General features: G+C 44.5%; 2 protein-coding genes across 5 annotated transcripts in view; one reads left to right on the forward strand and one right to left on the reverse strand.

Moving 5' to 3' along the window:
- Nucleotides 1–10,548, forward strand: part of MYO1H (myosin IH) — a 43,232-nt gene extending 32,684 nt beyond the window's left edge. The window contains 12 exon segments of the mRNA XM_023521910.1: nucleotides 425–501; nucleotides 1,855–1,923; nucleotides 3,384–3,468; nucleotides 4,148–4,307; nucleotides 4,906–4,989; nucleotides 5,779–5,872; nucleotides 6,064–6,119; nucleotides 6,877–7,006; nucleotides 7,266–7,271; nucleotides 7,353–7,423; nucleotides 7,568–7,665; nucleotides 8,705–10,548. Coding sequence (XP_023377678.1) covers nucleotides 425–501; nucleotides 1,855–1,923; nucleotides 3,384–3,468; nucleotides 4,148–4,307; nucleotides 4,906–4,989; nucleotides 5,779–5,872; nucleotides 6,064–6,119; nucleotides 6,877–7,006; nucleotides 7,266–7,271; nucleotides 7,353–7,423; nucleotides 7,568–7,665; nucleotides 8,705–8,834 — 1,060 coding nt within the window. The 3' untranslated portion in view covers nucleotides 8,835–10,548.
- Nucleotides 10,549–10,679: 131 nt separating this feature from the next.
- The window catches only part of KCTD10 (potassium channel tetramerization domain containing 10), a 30,813-nt gene continuing 22,702 nt past the window's right edge, over nucleotides 10,680–18,790 (reverse strand). For all 4 annotated transcript variants that reach the window (XM_011377809.2, XM_011377808.2, XM_023521903.1 and 1 more), the window contains one exon: nucleotides 10,680–13,457. In XM_011377809.2, the coding sequence (XP_011376111.1) occupies nucleotides 13,233–13,457 (225 nt within the window). In that variant the 3' untranslated portion in view covers nucleotides 10,680–13,232. The remainder of the gene's footprint in view (nucleotides 13,458–18,790) is intronic.

Below are 18,790 nucleotides of genomic sequence, written 5' to 3' on the forward strand. Positions count from 1 at the left end.
ATTTATTCTCTGGATAGTTCTGGAGGCTTGAAGTTCAAACTCAACATGTTGGAAGGGCCATGTTTCCTCTGAAGGCTCCATGGGAGGATCCTTACCTATTGCAGCTTCCAGTGGCTCCTGACACACCTTGGCTTGTGGCCACATCACTCCAATCTCTGCCTCCATCTTCACGTCTTCTTCCCTGTGTGTCTGTGTTCTTCTTGTCTCTTCTAAGGACACTCGTGGATTCAGGTCCACCCTAATGATCTCTTCCCAATCCTTACCTTGACTGTATCTGCAAAGACCCTATTTCCAAATAAAATATTTCCAAATAAAATCACATTCTAAAGTTCTGAGTAGATGTGAATTTGGGGTGAACATTATTTAACCTACAGATGGTAACTGACCAATTTATCATTAAAACGCTGTTTCTTTTCACTTCTAGAACCAAAATATTCATTCGTTTCCCCAGAACTCTGTTTGCTACTGAAGATGCCTTTGAATTTAGTAAACATCAGTTAGGTATGTTTTTTTTTTTTTTTTTCCCTGCCCTGATTTCAATAGAATGTAAAATAAACCAGCTTAGCTTGGGATATGTCTCAAACATGGTGTTTGGAATAATGTTAGAAGCACTGGCTTTCAAAACCAGGAACGAGATATGGGAATGTGATAGGATATGTGTGAATTTATGCCTTAATGAGTGTTTGGAGGTCATCGTGGATGCACATGGAAACTTAAACACTGTAGTGCTGCCCTGGTTTTCATTTGGATCCAATTCTGTTGTGCCACACTAGGACCTAAGCCCACAGGAGTCCACCCCCTCACATGGAGGTTTTAAAAACGTTTGTATAAATATCTGATGTTGGAAGGTGTAGCTTCATAGCCTACAGCCAGGGTGTTTGTTGTGAATGGTAAATGAGAAAAGCTAGATTTGGGTGGCGGGGAGTAGGGCTGGGGATACAATAAAAAAATCTATTAGGGGAGAAAGGCTTCTCTGCTGAAATCTAAACTTGTCTGTCGAGAAGGATGCTGCTCGAGTAATCTGTCTGCTGTGTGCCAGTGCATACTAAGCCCTTTGTACTCCTGATCTCATCGCAGCTTCAGAACAAACCTTTGGAGTGAATCATCTCCACTTCACATTCAGGGAAACTGGGGCCCAGAGATGTTGGTAATTTGCTGGAGGCCACACAGGTAGAAAGCAGCAGAGCTGGGATTTGAATGTGGGTCTCTCTGGCTTCAAGGCCTGCACTCCTAACCACTATGCTGAATGGTTTCATTTTTTGACTCCTATAGCAGTGGGCACCAGTCATCGGGATCTGGTTAATGGGCAAGTGCTGGTTGTGGGGGCCTGAGTCAGCATTTCTAACCAGCTCCCTGAGGAATGTGACATTACTGGTCTGTGGGACCCTCAAGGAGCTTAGCCTATGGTGGGACCCCACTCACTAAGAGGAGGAGGTGTATGGAAAAAGGAGAAGCTACAGGGGGAGCGTGTGCGGTCCCGTAGCCCTGGCGTCAGGACAGCTGCATTGCCTTGCACGCTCATTACTAAAATGTGCTGACACCTGTCTTGCAAGGTGGAGTGTAAGGATGAAATATAATGCCTAACATGGGGGCCCAGCAGGCCCTCTAGATGGTGGCTCTGTTCCTTACCCTGGGGAAGGCAAGGGGAAGAAAGGAAGCTACAGTTCATAGACAGCATCTGACAGCCAGGCTCGATATAACCTGCCCACTCTCATTTCGGCACTGCTGCATCGGCTTCCTCTGTCCCTCCACATTGCGCGCCCCGAGGGCCACTTCTGACATCCCCTCTGAAGGTCACAAATACCAAGACAAACAAATGAAAACCATTTCACCACACTTTTGTTTTATTTTAAGTTGCAAGAATTCAAGCCACATACAAAGCCTGCCTAGAAAGGAGAGCCTATGTGAAAAAAAGACAAGCAGGTAAGAATTACTTTCCAGTTTGCAATGGGCCAGAACCCCACAGTTTCCCTCTCATCTGCCCACCTCCTACAGGCACAAGCTCCTCTGCACAGCCTCTACCCCTGCCCGACCTAAAACCTTGGTGTAGGGTGGCCTCGAGGTTCAGTGTTGGGGCCTTTTCTCATTTTTACTCTATTGACCAGAGATTATAATATAGTGTGGCCTATATATGTTCCATGGACATGTTTTATTTGCTCCATAACATATGTGTGATTAAAGAATAATTTCTTAAAAAGGTTACCAATACCACAAGTACCCTTGGAATTTCTTCCCTCTGTTCCTCCTCAGTCACTTCTCAGCCTCCCAGCCCCCAACGCACACACTACTCTTCTGAATTTTGCATTTAGAATCCCCCTTGTAATTGTTTTACCGTTTATGGATCATTCAAAACTATGGTTATAGGCTGGCATGTTTGGAATTTATACTGTGTATTTTTTGCAACATTTTTACACTTTAAATTGTTTTCAAAATTCAACCAGTAGCATAAATGTCTAACCACTACGCTGTATGCCTGAAACTAATTAAAATACTGCGTGTCAATTCTAATTGAAAAATAGAAAAGAAATTCAACCAATAAATGTGTGCAGATTTAGTTATTCATTTTCATAGCTTCATAGTATTCCACTATTATCAGAGGTCAGCAAACTTTCTTAAAGGGCCAGTTATAAATATTTTAGACCTGTGGCTCCTATGTCATCCTTCAGTTATAGAATGACTGTAGCTTTAGGCAAATACATAAATGAGCGGGCACAGTAATGTTACAATTAAACTTTACCAAAACAGGTGGCCAGCCCGATAATACCTCCCGGTCGTACTATATAAATATTGCTGATCCCTGTATGATATAAATATACCACAATTTAGCCGTTTTGTTGTTGGGAATTTGGGTTGTTTCCAGTTGGTTGATGGTTTTTGTAACAATGCTGTTATGAGGAATAAAAAGCATTTAAAAATCTGAATAACAGAGAAATATGAAAAGCCTTTAAAAACTGGGAGACAAGCCAGAAATCTAATTTTCATGTCCCAATTGGCTTCTCCCAGTTTTTAAATGTAGATAACTAAAGTAAACATGGTGAGACAAACCAAGCACAGCGGTAAGACAAATGTGTACAATTCGCAAGTGCCACTCTCGTATCTGAAAAGGACCTTGGGAAACCCTGGTCCCCTCGCATAATTTTGGGGCTTCCCTTAAAACTTCCCATGGCACCTGCTGCGTTCCTCTGTCTCCCTAGTTTGGTGCCCATCTGAGTACCTTCCCGGTAAGAACTGATGTCGTTCATTTGACTTTCCGTCTCTGGGGCTAGCAGAGTGCTATGGCGGACATGCAGATGTTTGTGGCGTGGATGACCAATTCTAAACAAGCCTCTTGTATTTAAATGTGATTGTGCTCACCTCCTAATGCCAGCAGTGAACTCTTTCAGCCATCGAACTTGAAACCCGCTGGCGTGGAGCCCTGGCTCGGAAAGAAGTCAAAAGGAGGAAGTGGGCTGTGCAGATTATAAGGAAGTAAGTTCTCAGGTACAGGAGGGAGCGGCCAGTCAGTGCTGGTGCGTGGCAGGGGGTGGTCATGGACTTGGTTTTTTGGATTACCGTAAGGTAATCTTCCTTTCGGGACGTCAAGCCTTAGGAATCCAGTTCCATCTCTTTCCTCTGAGCTCCCTAATTTCGTGATGATCACAACAGTACGTTTATAGTAACTCTTAGTCCAAAAGTCACAAAGTCAAAAGCCTTCTGATGCCAGGCAGGTAAAGTGAGTCTTATGAGTCTTATAAGACCATAAGGTATGGAGAGGACTGCAGCAAGCTGGAAAGCTCTTCCCACCTCGCCCACACACTGCCAAGGAGAAATGCCGGACAAGTGCTGCCTGATCTTTTGAATTTTCAAGGAAAGCTGGGAATCTGGGTTTCACATAATACCTCCCGGGCTTTTTTTTTTTTTTTTTTCTGTTGTTGGCGACTAATTCAAAGCTACTGAAAACAAAACAGAAAACAAAAAACAGTGTGGGTGAAACAGAGCCTATCTTTGGGGTAGATTTGGCCTGTGGGCTACATTTCTGGCTCTGGCGAACCTTATCATCTAAATAGTCTCCACCATTTGGCGGCCTCTGAATCAAGTGAATGGAGAGAGAACGCAAGTCTCAGTGAAAACACGGGCCAGAAAACTAACCAAACTACTTCCTGTTTAGGTTCATAAAGGGATTCATCAATCGAGACAAGCCTCTGTGTCCTGACAATGAGGAATTTATCGTGTTTGTGCGGAAAAATTACATCCTGAATCTCCGTTATCACGTTCCAAAGAATGTCTTGGATGAGAGCTGGCTGAAGCCGCCTGGAATCCTGGAAAACGTAAGGACTCCACTGGGACTCATGCTGCAAGTGACTAGGGCACTGATGGAACTTAACTTTTGTTACTTCTTTGTACTGCTGCTTTTGCTCGAAAGGGCTGCCTTAGGAAAACACTTCCTTGCAAGGTTGTTGCACAAGAAACTTAACTCTTCAGAATTCGTAATATCCTTACTAGAAGTACAAAGCCAGTGGAAGTCTGTTTACACAGAACACTTTTAGATGGTGTCTCTCCTTGAGGTAGCCTTCTAGATAGGTTAGGTGACTGTCACCTATGATAGTGTTTCTCTAAAGATGACCTGAAGACCCTCTGTGTCTGGAGCGCAGAGTGGGGGCTACAGTAAGATTCCTGGACCCACTGAGTAGGCATCTCCAGGAATCTCATTTTAGCCAGCTCCTCCAGTGCCTCAAATACATTCGAATTTAAGAACCTCTAGCTTGGCGGTAGTGAAAAGTTAGCGCGAGACTGGAAGATCTGCTCTCTTTGACAATAAAATATAAACACCGTAAACCAAACTGAATTCAGCTCTCTTTGGGTGGCCACAGCCCAAGACAGGGTGTGACTGAGGCAGGTGGAAAAGTGTGTTTGTTCTCCACACAGGCGTCGGATCTGCTCAGGAAAATGTGCACAAGAAACCTGGTCCGGAAGTACTGCCATGGGCTCACAGCCGAGAGGAAAGCACTGGTAGGGACGTGGTGTGTGTACGGTGGCAGGTTGGTGGAAGACCTGGCCCTACAGCTGGACTGTTGGAGTTAGCGGTCCTCATCCGCCTCTTCACCTGTGAGCCAAGGGTCACACTAGGCCCATGCCTCGTACACATGCTGACAATTACGTGTGTGGACCACTTAGCACAGAGCCCTCGTTCAGTGGCAACTGTTATAAACAGTGTCACTTGCATTGTGGCCATGGGAACACCATCCAGGTGGCCACTGCACTGTAAATGCCAGACCCTTCTGCTGGCGGTCTGGTTTTGTTTATGCTTAACTGCAGGTCAGCAGACTTTTTCCAGAAAAGGCCAGAGTGAATATTTGAGGCTTTGCAAACCATATGACCTCTGTTGCAATTACTCAGCTGTCCTTGTAGCCCAAAAGCAGCCAGGGCCGACATGTAAATGAATGGCATGGTTGTGCTCCAGCGCAACTTACAAAACCCGGCAGGAGGCTGGATTTGGCCCGTGGGCTATAGTTTGCCATCCCTGACCTAGAAGAAAATAATGGTTTTCCGAAATTCTGAAAATTTCAATTCCAGGAAGCCAGAGCAAGTTAAACAAAAGCATAAGTGTCAACTCCAATCTCTACCAGTGCGACTTAGGGCATCTGGCCAAAGCCAGAAATGTGTTCTGATTTCTAGGAGGAAGTATGACAAGGCTCCTACAGCTTATCTAGGAAAGTAAGCAACATCGTGGATCGTAAAGCTCCCCTGTCCCAAAGAGCCCTGTGGCCATCATTTTTGTACTCTCAATTATGTTACCAGATGCAGCAGAAGGTGGTTACCAGTGCACTATTCAGGGGAAAGAAAGAAGGCTATGCAGAAAGTTTAAATAAACCCTTTGCCAACAGTCGGATAGGTAAGTACATTTTTCCTTGTATTTTGTCTTCCTGTTGTAAAGTCAAAGGAAGATGTTTGACTCTGTAGCATTTCCTGACAGCTACACCCCAGTTGAGGTCTTGGTCAGAGAGGGACATAAAGCCAGCAGATGCCAGAGGCTTTTGCACAGGGTGGGAGTGATGACTCACTGTGTTCTGGTTCCCTCCGTAGATGAAGGAGAAATTAATCCCAAAGTGCTTCAACTCATTAGCGATGAGAAAATCCAGGTAAGGAAGGCGGGTCCTCCAACAAGATTCCCATAGAGACCAAGACTGGGATTTGTTTTCTACATGGAGTGGGTCTGGAAGCACTGTGTATGTAAGGGTGCGTGTGAGTGGGCCAGGCTCTCAGCTGTGATGCTACGGCTATTAACTAAGATTATGGAGATCGTGTGGCTGTTAGATACCTGTTGTTGTTCTCATGGTCCTCATATATCACGCCAAGAACTGTGCTTGGTTTTCTATGAAACTGAGTTAAACACAGCCGTGACCTTAAGCATTAAACATCCCATTAGTAAGCAGTACAGCGAGGTGCCTGGGCGCTAACGTGGCCTTCATGACTTAGTAGCAGTACAATCCTGGGCAGGTTATGTAAGCTGTCAATGGCTCTCGTGGCTGCTCTGTCACTTTTGGTCAGAAACCTGTGGGGCTGGACTAAATTATCCTCTGGCTATGAGGGCTTTAATGCCCAACAGCGTTAAAGAGAGGTCATTTCTGTTGACCTCTCAGAGCGGACCTGTGAGGCAGGTGGCCGTAGCTTTGACTTCCTCGGGAAGGCAATGCCATAGGCTGAGCTAGGAATCAAAATCTACCTGCCAGAGAGCCAGGGTAGAAAACACGTTTATGCAAAACCTGGCTGAGCCTCTCTCCGTTTGCGTGCTTGGACTAACTTTGCTGGAGTCTGAGTAACCAGGAGCTCCGTACTCTGCCCCCTGCCCCCCCGTGACGTAAACTTCCCCTCGTAGTGATGGTAACCTCCTTGCAGTATGGTGTCCCAGTCATTAAATATGACAGGAAAGGCTTCAAGGCGCGACAGCGGCAACTCATTCTTACTCAGAAAGCAGCTTACGTGGTGGAGCTTGCCAAAATCAAGCAGAAAATAAGGTAAGAAGCTGGCAATCTCAAGACAATTTCCTGGAATGATTTAACTCTGGGGCACCCCAATAATGAAGAAGCCCTAGGTTGGAAGGCATCAGTGTCCAGGCCCCTTATTCTGAAATAAGTATCAGTGGTATCCCCTTCACTCAGATATCCAGGCTGGAGAGTAGTTACCTTCTACAACAACCTGTTTTGTATTTAGTGCACAACCTTTACAGCCTGGTATCATGCTGAGTAGACCCTTCGTCCCACCGGTCCGGCTAGGGAGGGAAAAAGTGCGAGGTTGGGGAACCTGTCTTCTTTTTTTCTGTATCAATGTCAAGGTGTCCAGTTCCTAGCTCCTAACTTTGGATCTGTCTTAAGGTATCTCTACTAGCAATCTGAGTGATGGACTCCTAGTCATTCATGTTTCGCCACAAGCCAACAGGCACAAGGTAATTGATGGCCATGAGTCTCTGCTAACAGAGGGAAACGGCACACTGCCAAAATGTTGACTACCGTGAAACCTCAGTCTGGGAGAGTATTTTTCTTTAAACCGCTGCTATTGAAATGGCCGTGTCTTCTCCTCTCCACCTCAGGGGGATGCCGTCCTACAGTGTGATCATGTATTTGAAACGGTCACTAAACTCGTCATGCTGGTTAAGAAGGAGAACATTGTAAATGTTGTCCAAGGAAGGTAGGTGGCTTTATCCTCAGCTCAGGAATGTATATTAATGGATCAAGAAAGACGTGAATGTTAATCGTTTCACCCATGCCTTCGGCCTCCCAGCAGGTGGGGAAGAAGCCTCTAGCGGGGTACCCTTGCCTTCTCTGATAAGGAACTTCCCCACCCGCTATGTTTGGGGCTCCAGATAAATGAAGTCAGTGATCACTCACCGACCTAAGAACAGTGGTCTTACCACCCAGCATTCAAAGGAGGTGCTTATGTTCCTGAGGGAGGCTGTCACAAAGTAAAGGGTGGACCCCTGGGCCAGAGCAGGTGACATCCACCCTTTGCTACTGTTGAAGTCTGTTTTTTTTGGGACAGTTGATTGAGCACAGTGGGTACTGGCTTTGCAGGCTGCTTACAGATTAGGGAAAAGTGCTAAAATTTCTCTAGGACATAAAAATACCTGGCACATAGAGTACTTATTCAATTCTCTCAACAACTCTGAAATACCACCTTTTCCATTTCACAGGCATAAGGTGGTTAACCAGGGCGTCGAATGTCACATAGCTGGTCAGGGACAGTGCAAGATTTCCTAAGGCCATGCTTGGTTCTCAGATGGAATCAGGCAGAGCACCTCAGCACTGTGCTCCCAGGGCCCCTGAAAGTAGGCTCCAATCTTTATAACCTGATGAGCAACTTCTTACACGGACTAGGGAGAGTTGGGTGGTTTGGAAAGTGGTGTTTGTTCACTGTACCTCTGAGGGAAGACCGCGCCCACAATGAGAGCTGCAGCATGCAGATTTATACATAAATGGCTATTCAGACCTCGAATGGCCCCTTGAAGAACTGAATTCTCAACTGGTTTGAGAATAACTACACAAACATGGTAAGGTTCCCAGTGTGGAAATGTCTTTCTTCTTTTGATTACTCAAACATGCAAGAAAACTATGATAAAAGAGGAATTTTATCTTGAAACTAGTAAAACTTCCTAAGTAAATTTCTTTTGCAGACCAAAGGCTGAGGGGAAAAAAAAATGTCAGTAATTCATTGTTTTGTCTATTTTAAGTTTACAGTTTTATATTAGTCCTGGAAAAGAAGGCACAATAGTTTTCAACACGGGACCAGAAGAACAAATCTATAAAGATAAAGATGGACAGTTAACAGTGGTGAGTGCCTGTGTTTGGGGAGGGAGGTAAGCAGTTTTAGACGAGAATAAAGCTTAAAATTCTACTAATTTCAGTCCTTCAATAGAGTGACTGGAATCATAAGCTAGTTCATCTATTACTGATTCTACATCTGAAAACGAGGAAGGAATTGATACTAGAGGTATAGATTAAAAATTGAATGAAAAGGGGAAAAAGCCGGTTTACTTGCCACATTGAGTAGTCAGTGAACCAGAAGCTGGTATTAAGTCCTTCTTAGTTTTAAATGATGGAGCCCAACTTTTCACTGGATGGCAAAAGCCCTCACGCTTCATCACAGCAGTTCTCACACTCCACACTGGAATCTCCTGGTGAGCTTCAAACAATTCCAGTGTTTGTATTTCACTCTCAGACACTGGGATGTAATTGGCTGAGGTGTGGCCTGGGCTCTGGGATGTAAGCCACCCAAGGTCTGATGAGCAGAGGGTTGGGGACCACAGCTGTCTTAGTGCTTTGCCCTCCCTGCTGATCCCACCAGCCCCTTACTGGTAAGTAGTACACAGAGCTTATTTTGATCCAATTTTGCCAGATAATGACATTAAAAGCTGAAGGGCTGAATCTTTAAAATGTGTTTTGTATATATACCAAGTACTACTTGATACAAACTAATTAGAAATGATCTATCAACATGGATAGTATCTCCTATGCATTTAAGTTTACATACATTTAACTATATTGTTTTGTGGATGCAAGTAGTACAGAAAGTGCCTTTTATAAAATAATTGCCTCTAAACACAATAACTCCTTCAGGGACGAGTTAAAATATTTAAGCATGATTTTTAATGTAAAATTATAAGGCGATTTTTCGGTTTACATGCTCTTCGAACTTCCACCCCGAAGACTGAGTATCTCTCTGTTGGAGTCACATAGCCTGTCTTCCTGGCTGGCTCAGACTGCAGATGCTAACAGGCCTCAGTGAGCCCAACTCTAAATGTGATTTCTCTCATGGGAGGTGGGACTGGCCTCTCGAAGCTTGTCCACACCTACCTGGATGATGCTGACAGCTGAGGTGTTAACTGCTTCCTTCTAAGTGAGGTAAGAGGCTTCTAAACCTAAACGTGGACTCTCTCGCAGGTGTCCGTCCGCATGAAATCCTGACAGAAGATGACGTCTGCTGAAGAAAGTACCCAGGAAGCGGGAATTTCATCCAGTTAGCTACACCTTCAAGGAAAGGTTACAGCAGCCCTAGGAAAAGGATCACCACATCTAAAGAAATGGAGTGGCATCTTATGCCAGAGAGCAACCCCAGCTTCTCTGGTGCCCTGTCGCACCTAATTAAAATGTCCTCTTCAGGGAGCCAATCTCAAGTCACCCAACAGGGTGGTTTTAAAGCTCCCCAAAGGACCTACACTTGATGGGCACTTTAACCTGTCATAAGGTAGGCAACAGATTCTCTACCTTTGTCAAGCTGCCTGAGGCACAATGAAGTATTATATATGGTCTGAAAGTAAATGAAATTTCATAAAGCTGCAAAATTTGAATTTTGCTTTAAATAAATGGAACTTAGAAATGTGCCCAATTCCTTAACATTTCTGAAAGGCTCTTTAGGTTCTGGTGAATCATATCTCTTTCCCACCCTACCTCCCCAATAGTAAATAAGTGGCAACACCAACTGCTTCATTCTGTTTTTTCAGAAGTTCAGCAGCATTTCTGCCCAAGATTTCCTTTCAGTGTTTAAATTCAAGCACTACAGATAAATGACTCATCTTTTCCACTGTGTGCAACTTTAACGTGATAAAGTTGAAGGTACTATCTCTGCTTGTTCTCTTTGCTGAAAACTGCACGTCAGTTCAGTGGCTTGACTGTGCTGAGTGTTTCTGAAAAGATCCAGAAAACAGATTTAAGTAGAAGCATTACATAACTTTTATTTTACACATGTCCACAAATGCGTGTACAACATACTTCTAAAGCTTATAGCATTTTTCCCCCACAGCACAAAGAAACAAAGGTTAGTGACACACAGATGTATAAAGAGCAGATATTCTAAGGGCCACGGCTGGTTCACACTTGGGTCCTGAATAACTGCTGTAAGGTACAAATACCCCTGAACAGAGGGCTGGGTATCTGCACAGCGACCAACTTGCTAAGCCACTGCAGGAGGGCAACTGAAGAGGCTATGCCAGGAATTGTCTTGGGCACATGGCTTATTTGAAAAGTTGTTCCACTTTCTAAAACCAGAAGCTATTACAATGTAAAACTTTGCTCTTTAGCAAATCTTAGGCCACCGTTTTACTTGGATGGTTCTTAAGTATACACGTTGACTTTTGCTTGCCTTTAGTGCTAGCATAAGGAAAATCAGTTCCTTGTAGAATGTATTTGATAACAGAGCTGGACCAGCCAATGCTTTCTGTCAGTTCATGGCTATATGTAGCTAGCAGTGTCATTAACCATGGAATGTTTTATGGCCCTGTTCACATCCCAGAGAAGCAAAGACTCAAAGCTACAAGTACAAAGTTAAAGGAAAAATGAGAGACTGCCAAAAACATTAGGTCAGAAAGTGTAGAAGTCCAAACAAGTCAGATTCTTCCACAAACATATTCTTCACGTAAACATGAGGGGAAAAAAAAGAATTTATATGATGGCTTTTCCATTCCTACAGAAAACATCAGAACCGACATTCACTTTAACTTCCTAAAAAAGTTCAACCCAAATGGCAGGGTTGGAGTTTAAAACTCAAACAGTATAAAATATTTAAGAAACATTTTTCAAGCCCCCTTCTTTCCTTAGCACTTAATAAAATCCAAATGGCCTAATATGAAAGTTTCCCACACAGCAATTTAAAAAGCATCTACCCAATACTTTTTAGGTTCAGTCATGATTGTTTTAAAGATTTACCATAGGCTTTGCTGCTGGTTACAAAATGAAGACATACAACTGTCGCAACTAGGGCAGTACGTACAAAGTTGAAGCTGTAAAAACCATTTCAAAATATAAACTGTTTTTCGGAATACTTTGTGTCAGAAGCTGCACCTGTTAATACCTTTGGTATAAAACTGTAACATTTCCCTTGAAAAGCAGACAAAACCCATCCATTCCCTTACATTCACATCACCTTGTAACCACTCTACCTAGTCTAGTCACAACTCACTTCTGTCCCTTGACCAGGCGCAGAGGAGACCGAGAGGTAGGTAACTGAGAACGTCCGTCCCACATGAGCGCCAGGCTCCACTGCCCCACATGCATACATCCCCATCAACAGTCACACACGTCCCTTGAACATGAACATGGCCACTAACTTGGTCCAAAAGGATCTGCACATCCTCTCACTGATCACTGACGACCACTCCACACTGTTAAAATCAGGCGAAGACACCAAGGGGATCTCCAGGTGATGGCTGTGCTTAGCGTAGGCAAGCCGCTTTGAGAATGCTGGTGTGAGTGGAGGTCCTGCCTGGATGTCAGGCTGGGAGGACATCTGGGGCCACGCTGAATTTCAAAGCAAAGGGCAGGGCATCTCCTTGCAGGAGTAAGCCCAGCTTAACAGGGAAGGAGGCCGAGGGGGAAGGAATGGATCCTGCCGGGAGTCCAGTCTGGGAGTTACGCCTGTGACCAGTCCAGGAGGCCTTCCTGGGATGGAGTAGGTCAATAAGGGGGCAACTGAAAGGGGCAGGAGTCAGGGAAGGAGCCAGGAACAGAGCTGAGCACTCACTACCGAGGCCAGTTCTGCCCTTAGCCAGGCATGTGGGGACTCAACAAACACCAGACCACAGACCGGCTGAGGTGGCTACAGCTTGCCCCCTAAACACAACTAGGTATCCAGAGCTACATGAGGAACAATTTAGAGGTACAAAGCACACCAGGTCCCATCTATTAAATCTATACTGTTATTTATCAGTAAGCTCTAAGTGCGAAATCCTGTTGCAGAATGGACTTCTAGCAAAGCCATGCCTGGAAACTGCCCAGTCTAGTGCCCAGGAACCAGAGCCAGCATGCTGGGCTGGTGTTATGAAACAGGGAGCTCAAAGACACTTTGGTGGCCACCAACAGCGGGATCCCTCTCAGAGCTGTCAAACTGAACCCCAAAGGGAATGCCACCCAAGAAGCTCAAACAGGTAGTCAACATCCACAAAAATAAATACTGCAAACAAAAGTTCTCATGTACACATCATTCCCATTCATACTTTTCCTTCAAGAACCCAGCAAGCCCGGCACCAAGGCTTCTCAGATCCTCATGGAAAGTAGAGCCCTTGGGCACAGCTTGTCAACAATAGGGGTGCATTCACCTGGGTAGAAATCAATTCACCTTGTCGAGAAATATCAAAATAATCATCTGGCTTATTACAAAAGCATCTCCAGACTCCAGGGGAAGTGGAAGGTGCCCAGAAGGCTGCATAGGATCTGAGTGTAGAGCAGGGAGGAGGGCGGGAAGAAGGCTTGGGTCTGCTTGCCTGCTCACTGGTGGAGGTGGGCACGGTCGTCAGGCCGCTTGACGTGGATCCGCCGCACGCGCTCAATCCGTTCCCGCTCTCGCTCCTCATCTTCGTCCAGATGGTGGGAGCGCCCGGCAGCCCCGCCTGTGGCCTCCAGGAGTGCATTGTCAGGTCCTCGACCATCCTGGGCCTCATACAGCAAAATATTCAGGGTCTCCTCATAAATTCGGGCTTCAGGGAATTCCACCTGTATCCCCACAAAATACAGAGCAGGCGAGTTAGCATCAGACCTCCCCCTCCACCAACTCTGCTGCCACCCATTACTTCCACTGGGCTAAATCAGGCCCCTGGGATTCCATTTAAGACGCTCATTATTATTTTCGAAGTAGTTATTTTCAATAAGCAACACAGAGCGCTAAAGTCACGAGACAAAAGGGAGACGGTGAAATAGGTCTGTCTGCTCTGCCCTTTGGTTTCCCTTCCTAAAGACAATGCTGCTCACTTTGCCCGCCCCAAAGGGCCCCGTGTGCATAAATATATGTATATAATATAATATTCACACACATTAACACACACAAAAGGTGGCCCACTACATAAGACTCTTCTATATCTTTTGCTTTTCCCTAACTTGGAAATCATTCCACATCAGGGAGTTAAAGAACGGGACCATGCATTGAACTAGCTCACGCTGTTTGACATTTCCAATATGTTGCTACTAACAGAGCTTGCCTAGCCCCTTGCACATGAGGTATTCCACACCTCAGAGCAGTATACAAAGTGGCATTCTTTCTGAAGGACCAGCTGGGGACCCTCATTAAATGGACACGATCTCTCTTTCTTGGTAAAGTGCTGTGTTGGCTTGTACCCCTTTGGAGCTGAGGCGCCATAAAGAGGGGTGCCACACAAGTGGGTCCCAGGCACTTGACTCACAGAGTAGAGACTCTGCTTTTGAGGGCAAGATTCTGAGGTTCCAGTTTTGGGAGAAATGGAGTGAGCATACTGTATCCCATCTTTCACATGAGGCTACAAAACCAGGAGAGTGTGTACACAGCAGCTACCTAAGGACTCTGTGACATTAATACTGGCAGACTGGGGGGAAAGACCAGAGTTTGCAGTAATATCAAACAGTGCGTTTACTGTTTTTCCCTGTCAGTTTCCCCCGGCCTGAGCTCGATGTAGCCCACCAACCTGAAATGGATACCAGGACAGAGAAAGGTCCAGGAGGAGGTTTCTGGTCAGAGGAGCCACCAAGGTCTCCAACACCTAGAGAGTGGGGGCAAGTTCCCCGTTTTCCTTTCTTCTTTTCTCCGTTTTCTTGCACCCCAGCCCCCAAGCAATCTCGTGGCAGTGACCAGAGACTGCGGGAGCCACCGAGAGACTCCTCCTTTCCTATTGGAAGGGCTGTGGTCTCCGCGGGGTTGGCGAATCCCTGCCGCTGTTTTTCTCTATCTTCATGCTGCTTGGCTCCAGATACAAGCAAAGTCACAGGAAGTGTGTGGCAGAGCAGGGTAACTAAAGCCCCAGATTTCTGGCCAGATGACTGAAAAAGGGAGAACACCAAGGAAGCAGAAAGTACCAAGGAGATTGTGAAGGAGGGGAGCTCGGGAAAGCAGCTTCTTAAGGTTGTACGTGAACACCAGGCTTAGCCTCCTCTGCCGACCTGACCCTCAACAGCATGTAGAGACTTTAAGAACTGAGCAATGGGACAGACTCATGCCCAGGACACAGAATGGCCCATAGCGTGGCCCACATCTGAAGACTTTGAGAACTCAACTGTCACTGGAACTACAACCCACAGAAGGCTGGTTGGAACTTGCGGCACGAACCTAGCTGGGGTGATTGTGTGCTAAACAAAAATATCAATGTTCTCCTTAGGATTTAAACAAGACCTAGAGTACTGTAACATTAAAAAATGTCCAGGGTACAATTCAAAATTTCTCAGCATATAAGGCACCAGAAAAATCTCAACTCCAGAGATAATCAATAGATGCCAAAGCCAAGATGACATGAGCTTTGGAATTATCTTACAAAGACCTGGAAACAGCTATTATAAAAATGTTCCGACAAGGGTGAATGCTCATAAATCAAATGCAAACATAGGAAGTTTCAGGAGGGAGATAAAGAACAAAATGAAAATTTTAGAACTGAAAAACAATAACCAAAACAGAAAAAAACCAACTCACTGGAAGGGCTCAATAACAGAATGGGGAAGACAAAGGAGAATCGGTGAACTTGAAGACAGATCATTAGAAATGAGACAACCTGAACAACAGAAAAAAAAGACCAATTAAAGGGCAAGATTCTGTGCTTAATTATCACTCAGTCCTCAGTGAGTCAGAATTAAGAACAAAATAGACAATGCATGTATTAAACTTCTGCTTACACTTTAATTTCGGCAAGCCATACCCTTTTCAACTTAACCAGAAAAAAACAGTTAAATGATTAAAAAGATTAGAAAAGCACTTGGAATGTTGTAATGAAGAAGATAAGATACCAATTATGCAAGAAACCCAACCAGAACATCCACACAAGTTACTTGAAACAACAAAACATGAATGTTGGCTCCAAGCACAGCTTCCAGAGGTTTGGGCTAGATGAAGAAGGAACTTATTTCTGTAGGGGCAGTCGGTTCCAAAACCACCTCCTTGGAAAGGTAAAGCCACATGCTGCACCTAGAGAAGGGAAGAAGCCCTTGGGGATGGCAGCGCAAAGGAGCCATGGAAAGGGGCCTTGGCCTCCTGTCTGGCCCTGTCACTAACCAGATTCACAAATACAAGCACTGGCTCAATCTGGAACCTGTCCTCTTATCTATAAATGGTTGGGATCAGATCACATGGTCTCTAAATCCTTTGCTCTCTGTTAAGCTCTAAAAATGTAAAGTCAATATTTTAAAGCTTAATATGATTATCCTTTTAATGTCCAAGGGCAGAGGCAACCCACGTTTATTAAAAAAAAAAAAAGCAACTATGACAAAATGGGGAATCTAGTTAGCAGTGGAATTCACAGCCCTAAAAAAAAAAAAAAAAAAAAAGTACATGGGAGTAAAGAGGCATGTGTTTTGCTAATGTGGTGAGAGGAGGGATGATTCTGGTACCCCTGCTGTCTTTGAAATAAAAAAGAACTTCAGTGCTCTTCCCTTCTTGGCTACCTTAAAACAATATGTATCTTTTAGGATAAATTGTAAATACTAATGAATAAACTATGTTTAAGTTAAAAAAAAATAAAACTCTGGTTTCTACTTTGTGGTCTGATTTTCTCTCACATGCTTTTGCTTCTGAGGCCAGCTCTAGAATCACACAAAACTGTGTGCTCCTAAAGCTACTGAGTGGGTGATCTACAAACTTGTATGAGGGTGACTAGAGGCATGAAAATCTACCTGTAGCAGACCTAACTGCATGTCCCTGCAGAGGTCCCTTAGATAGGTTCAGAAGAGAATGAAACTGTATTGTTAAAAAAAAAAAAAAAAAATTTAAAGAAAACCAAGTCACATAGCCCAAGGAGGACAGGCAACCAGAAGACCTAATGAGAATGAAGTTCAATTAACAGTGGACCAGATCTCTTAACAGCACTTTGCAGTATGATCTAGCTTTGTGAATGGCACAGCGACAGAAATCAAGGGAGAGGTCAACTCTACTGGTTTGAAGAGGATGATATAATGGATCCACAGAGTCCAGATCAGTCAAGGAGTCATGTACTTGAAAGGAAGCCAATAAGCTGGGAGCTAAGGAATGCTGAGTGGGCACCATGAGGGTGGAGGGCTGCTCCAAGTCAGTGGGTAAATGAAGGACAGACAGCCGTAAGTAGTAGGTCGTAACTAGAAAACCAAGGTCAAGATCTTGAAGGGAGCACTTTCCCTCTGATAATCAAGGTGGGACAGAGCCATGCTGGTGGACATGATGTTGTGTGGAGGGCAAGGAACTGACAGACGTGTCAGATCACTGAAGACAGAAGAAAATGCAGACAGTGGGATACACACGGGTGTAAGGATATGTCTGAACCAACATTTGTGGCAAAGGAACTTAGATGCAGTGCAACTGTCTATACTTGCTGAGCATCAGAAAGAAAATGCCATTCTGATTCTCCAAGACCTACATTTGGATCTTACCAGGGACCAAAAAATAATATTTTAATAATGAGCAGTCACAAATCAACGAAAGTGTTTTTAAAGTCTTTCCCTCTTTAAGTTTCTTTTGCTTAAGTGGAAAAGGAAGTTGTACAAGTACAAATGTCACACTACCCACTCGGAACCGTCCACTCGAAGCCCTTACCTTGGTCTGTTTCTTCTCAGTGGCATAGACGATGGAGGTACAACAGACTTCAGCAATCTTTCGGCCCTGACCATAAAAGGACCAGCAGCAGATTTCGTCCCCAATGACATCCTTTATGAATAGGACCCTTCCGTTAAAGCGCAGAGAGAGCTTATCAAAGAGTTCAATGTTTTTCAACATATTGTCGTCAGAATTGCTGCAAGAGAGTATTCAGTATTCGATAAGGTGACCACAAGCTGGTAATAACTGCCACCAGTGGCTGACTGTTTCCACATGCTGGGCCTGTTATCCCCACTATCCCATTTCAACCTCACAATAATCCCATGAGGAAGGTACCACAGTCCCCATTGCTCAAAGAACGAAAGTGAGGATCAGAGAAATGAGGTAATTGCCCAAGGCCAAAAACTAATAAATGGCAGAGCCAGGCCTCAAAAAAGCCAGCTCTAAACGCTCAGCCTGTACTCTCTGCTGTGCTCTACAACAGCCAGAGATGGGATGCTGAAAATATGGGGCCTGCAGGCAGAGGGCATCAGGTGGGGGATGTGGAGGAGAGCCCCGAGCCACAGGAGCGGCAGGATGTGCTACCCAAGGAAGACTTTTTATTCTGGGTCAGTTTATGGGTCTTGAGTAACCTCATCAAACCCCCTTATATCCCAAGTCCTGATTTAGAGTCACGTTTCCAAGGGCCACAAGACATTCTAGAAACCCGCATATATTGCTGGTGGGAATGTAAAATGGCACAACCACTTGGAAAACCGTTTGGCAGTTTCTCAAATGACCAAACCTAAGTTAACATACAAACCAGAGGTTCCATTCCTAGGTATATATCCAAAAGAAAGGAAAGTCTATGTCTACACAGAACCGTGTATATGAATGTTCACAGTAGCATTACTTATAATGGCCAAAAAATGAAAACAACCTTAATTGTCTATCAATTGGTAAATGGATAAATAAAATGTAGCCTAGCTGTACAGTAGAATATTATTCTGTCATAAAAAAGATGACGTTCTGATTCATACAACATGAATGCGCCCTGAAAACATGCTAAGTGAAAGAAGCCAGTCACAAAAGGCCACACATTGTATGATTCCATTTCTATGAAGTGTCCAGAGCAGGCAAATCCAGAGACAGAAAGAAAAATAGTCGCCTAGGCCTGGTGGGGGCAGGTAGTGGGAAGGAAATGAGGAGTGAGTGCTAAGGGGTACAGGGTTTCTTTTGAGGGTGATAAAATGTTCAAAAATTAGGTTAAGTAGTCATAGTTGCATAACTCTGTAAATATACCAAAAAGAACCAAATTATATACTTCAAAAGG

Source organism: Pteropus vampyrus, unplaced genomic scaffold (assembly GCF_000151845.1).
Source record: "Pteropus vampyrus isolate Shadow unplaced genomic scaffold, Pvam_2.0 Scaffold322, whole genome shotgun sequence".
NCBI lineage: Eukaryota > Metazoa > Chordata > Mammalia > Chiroptera > Pteropodidae > Pteropus > Pteropus vampyrus.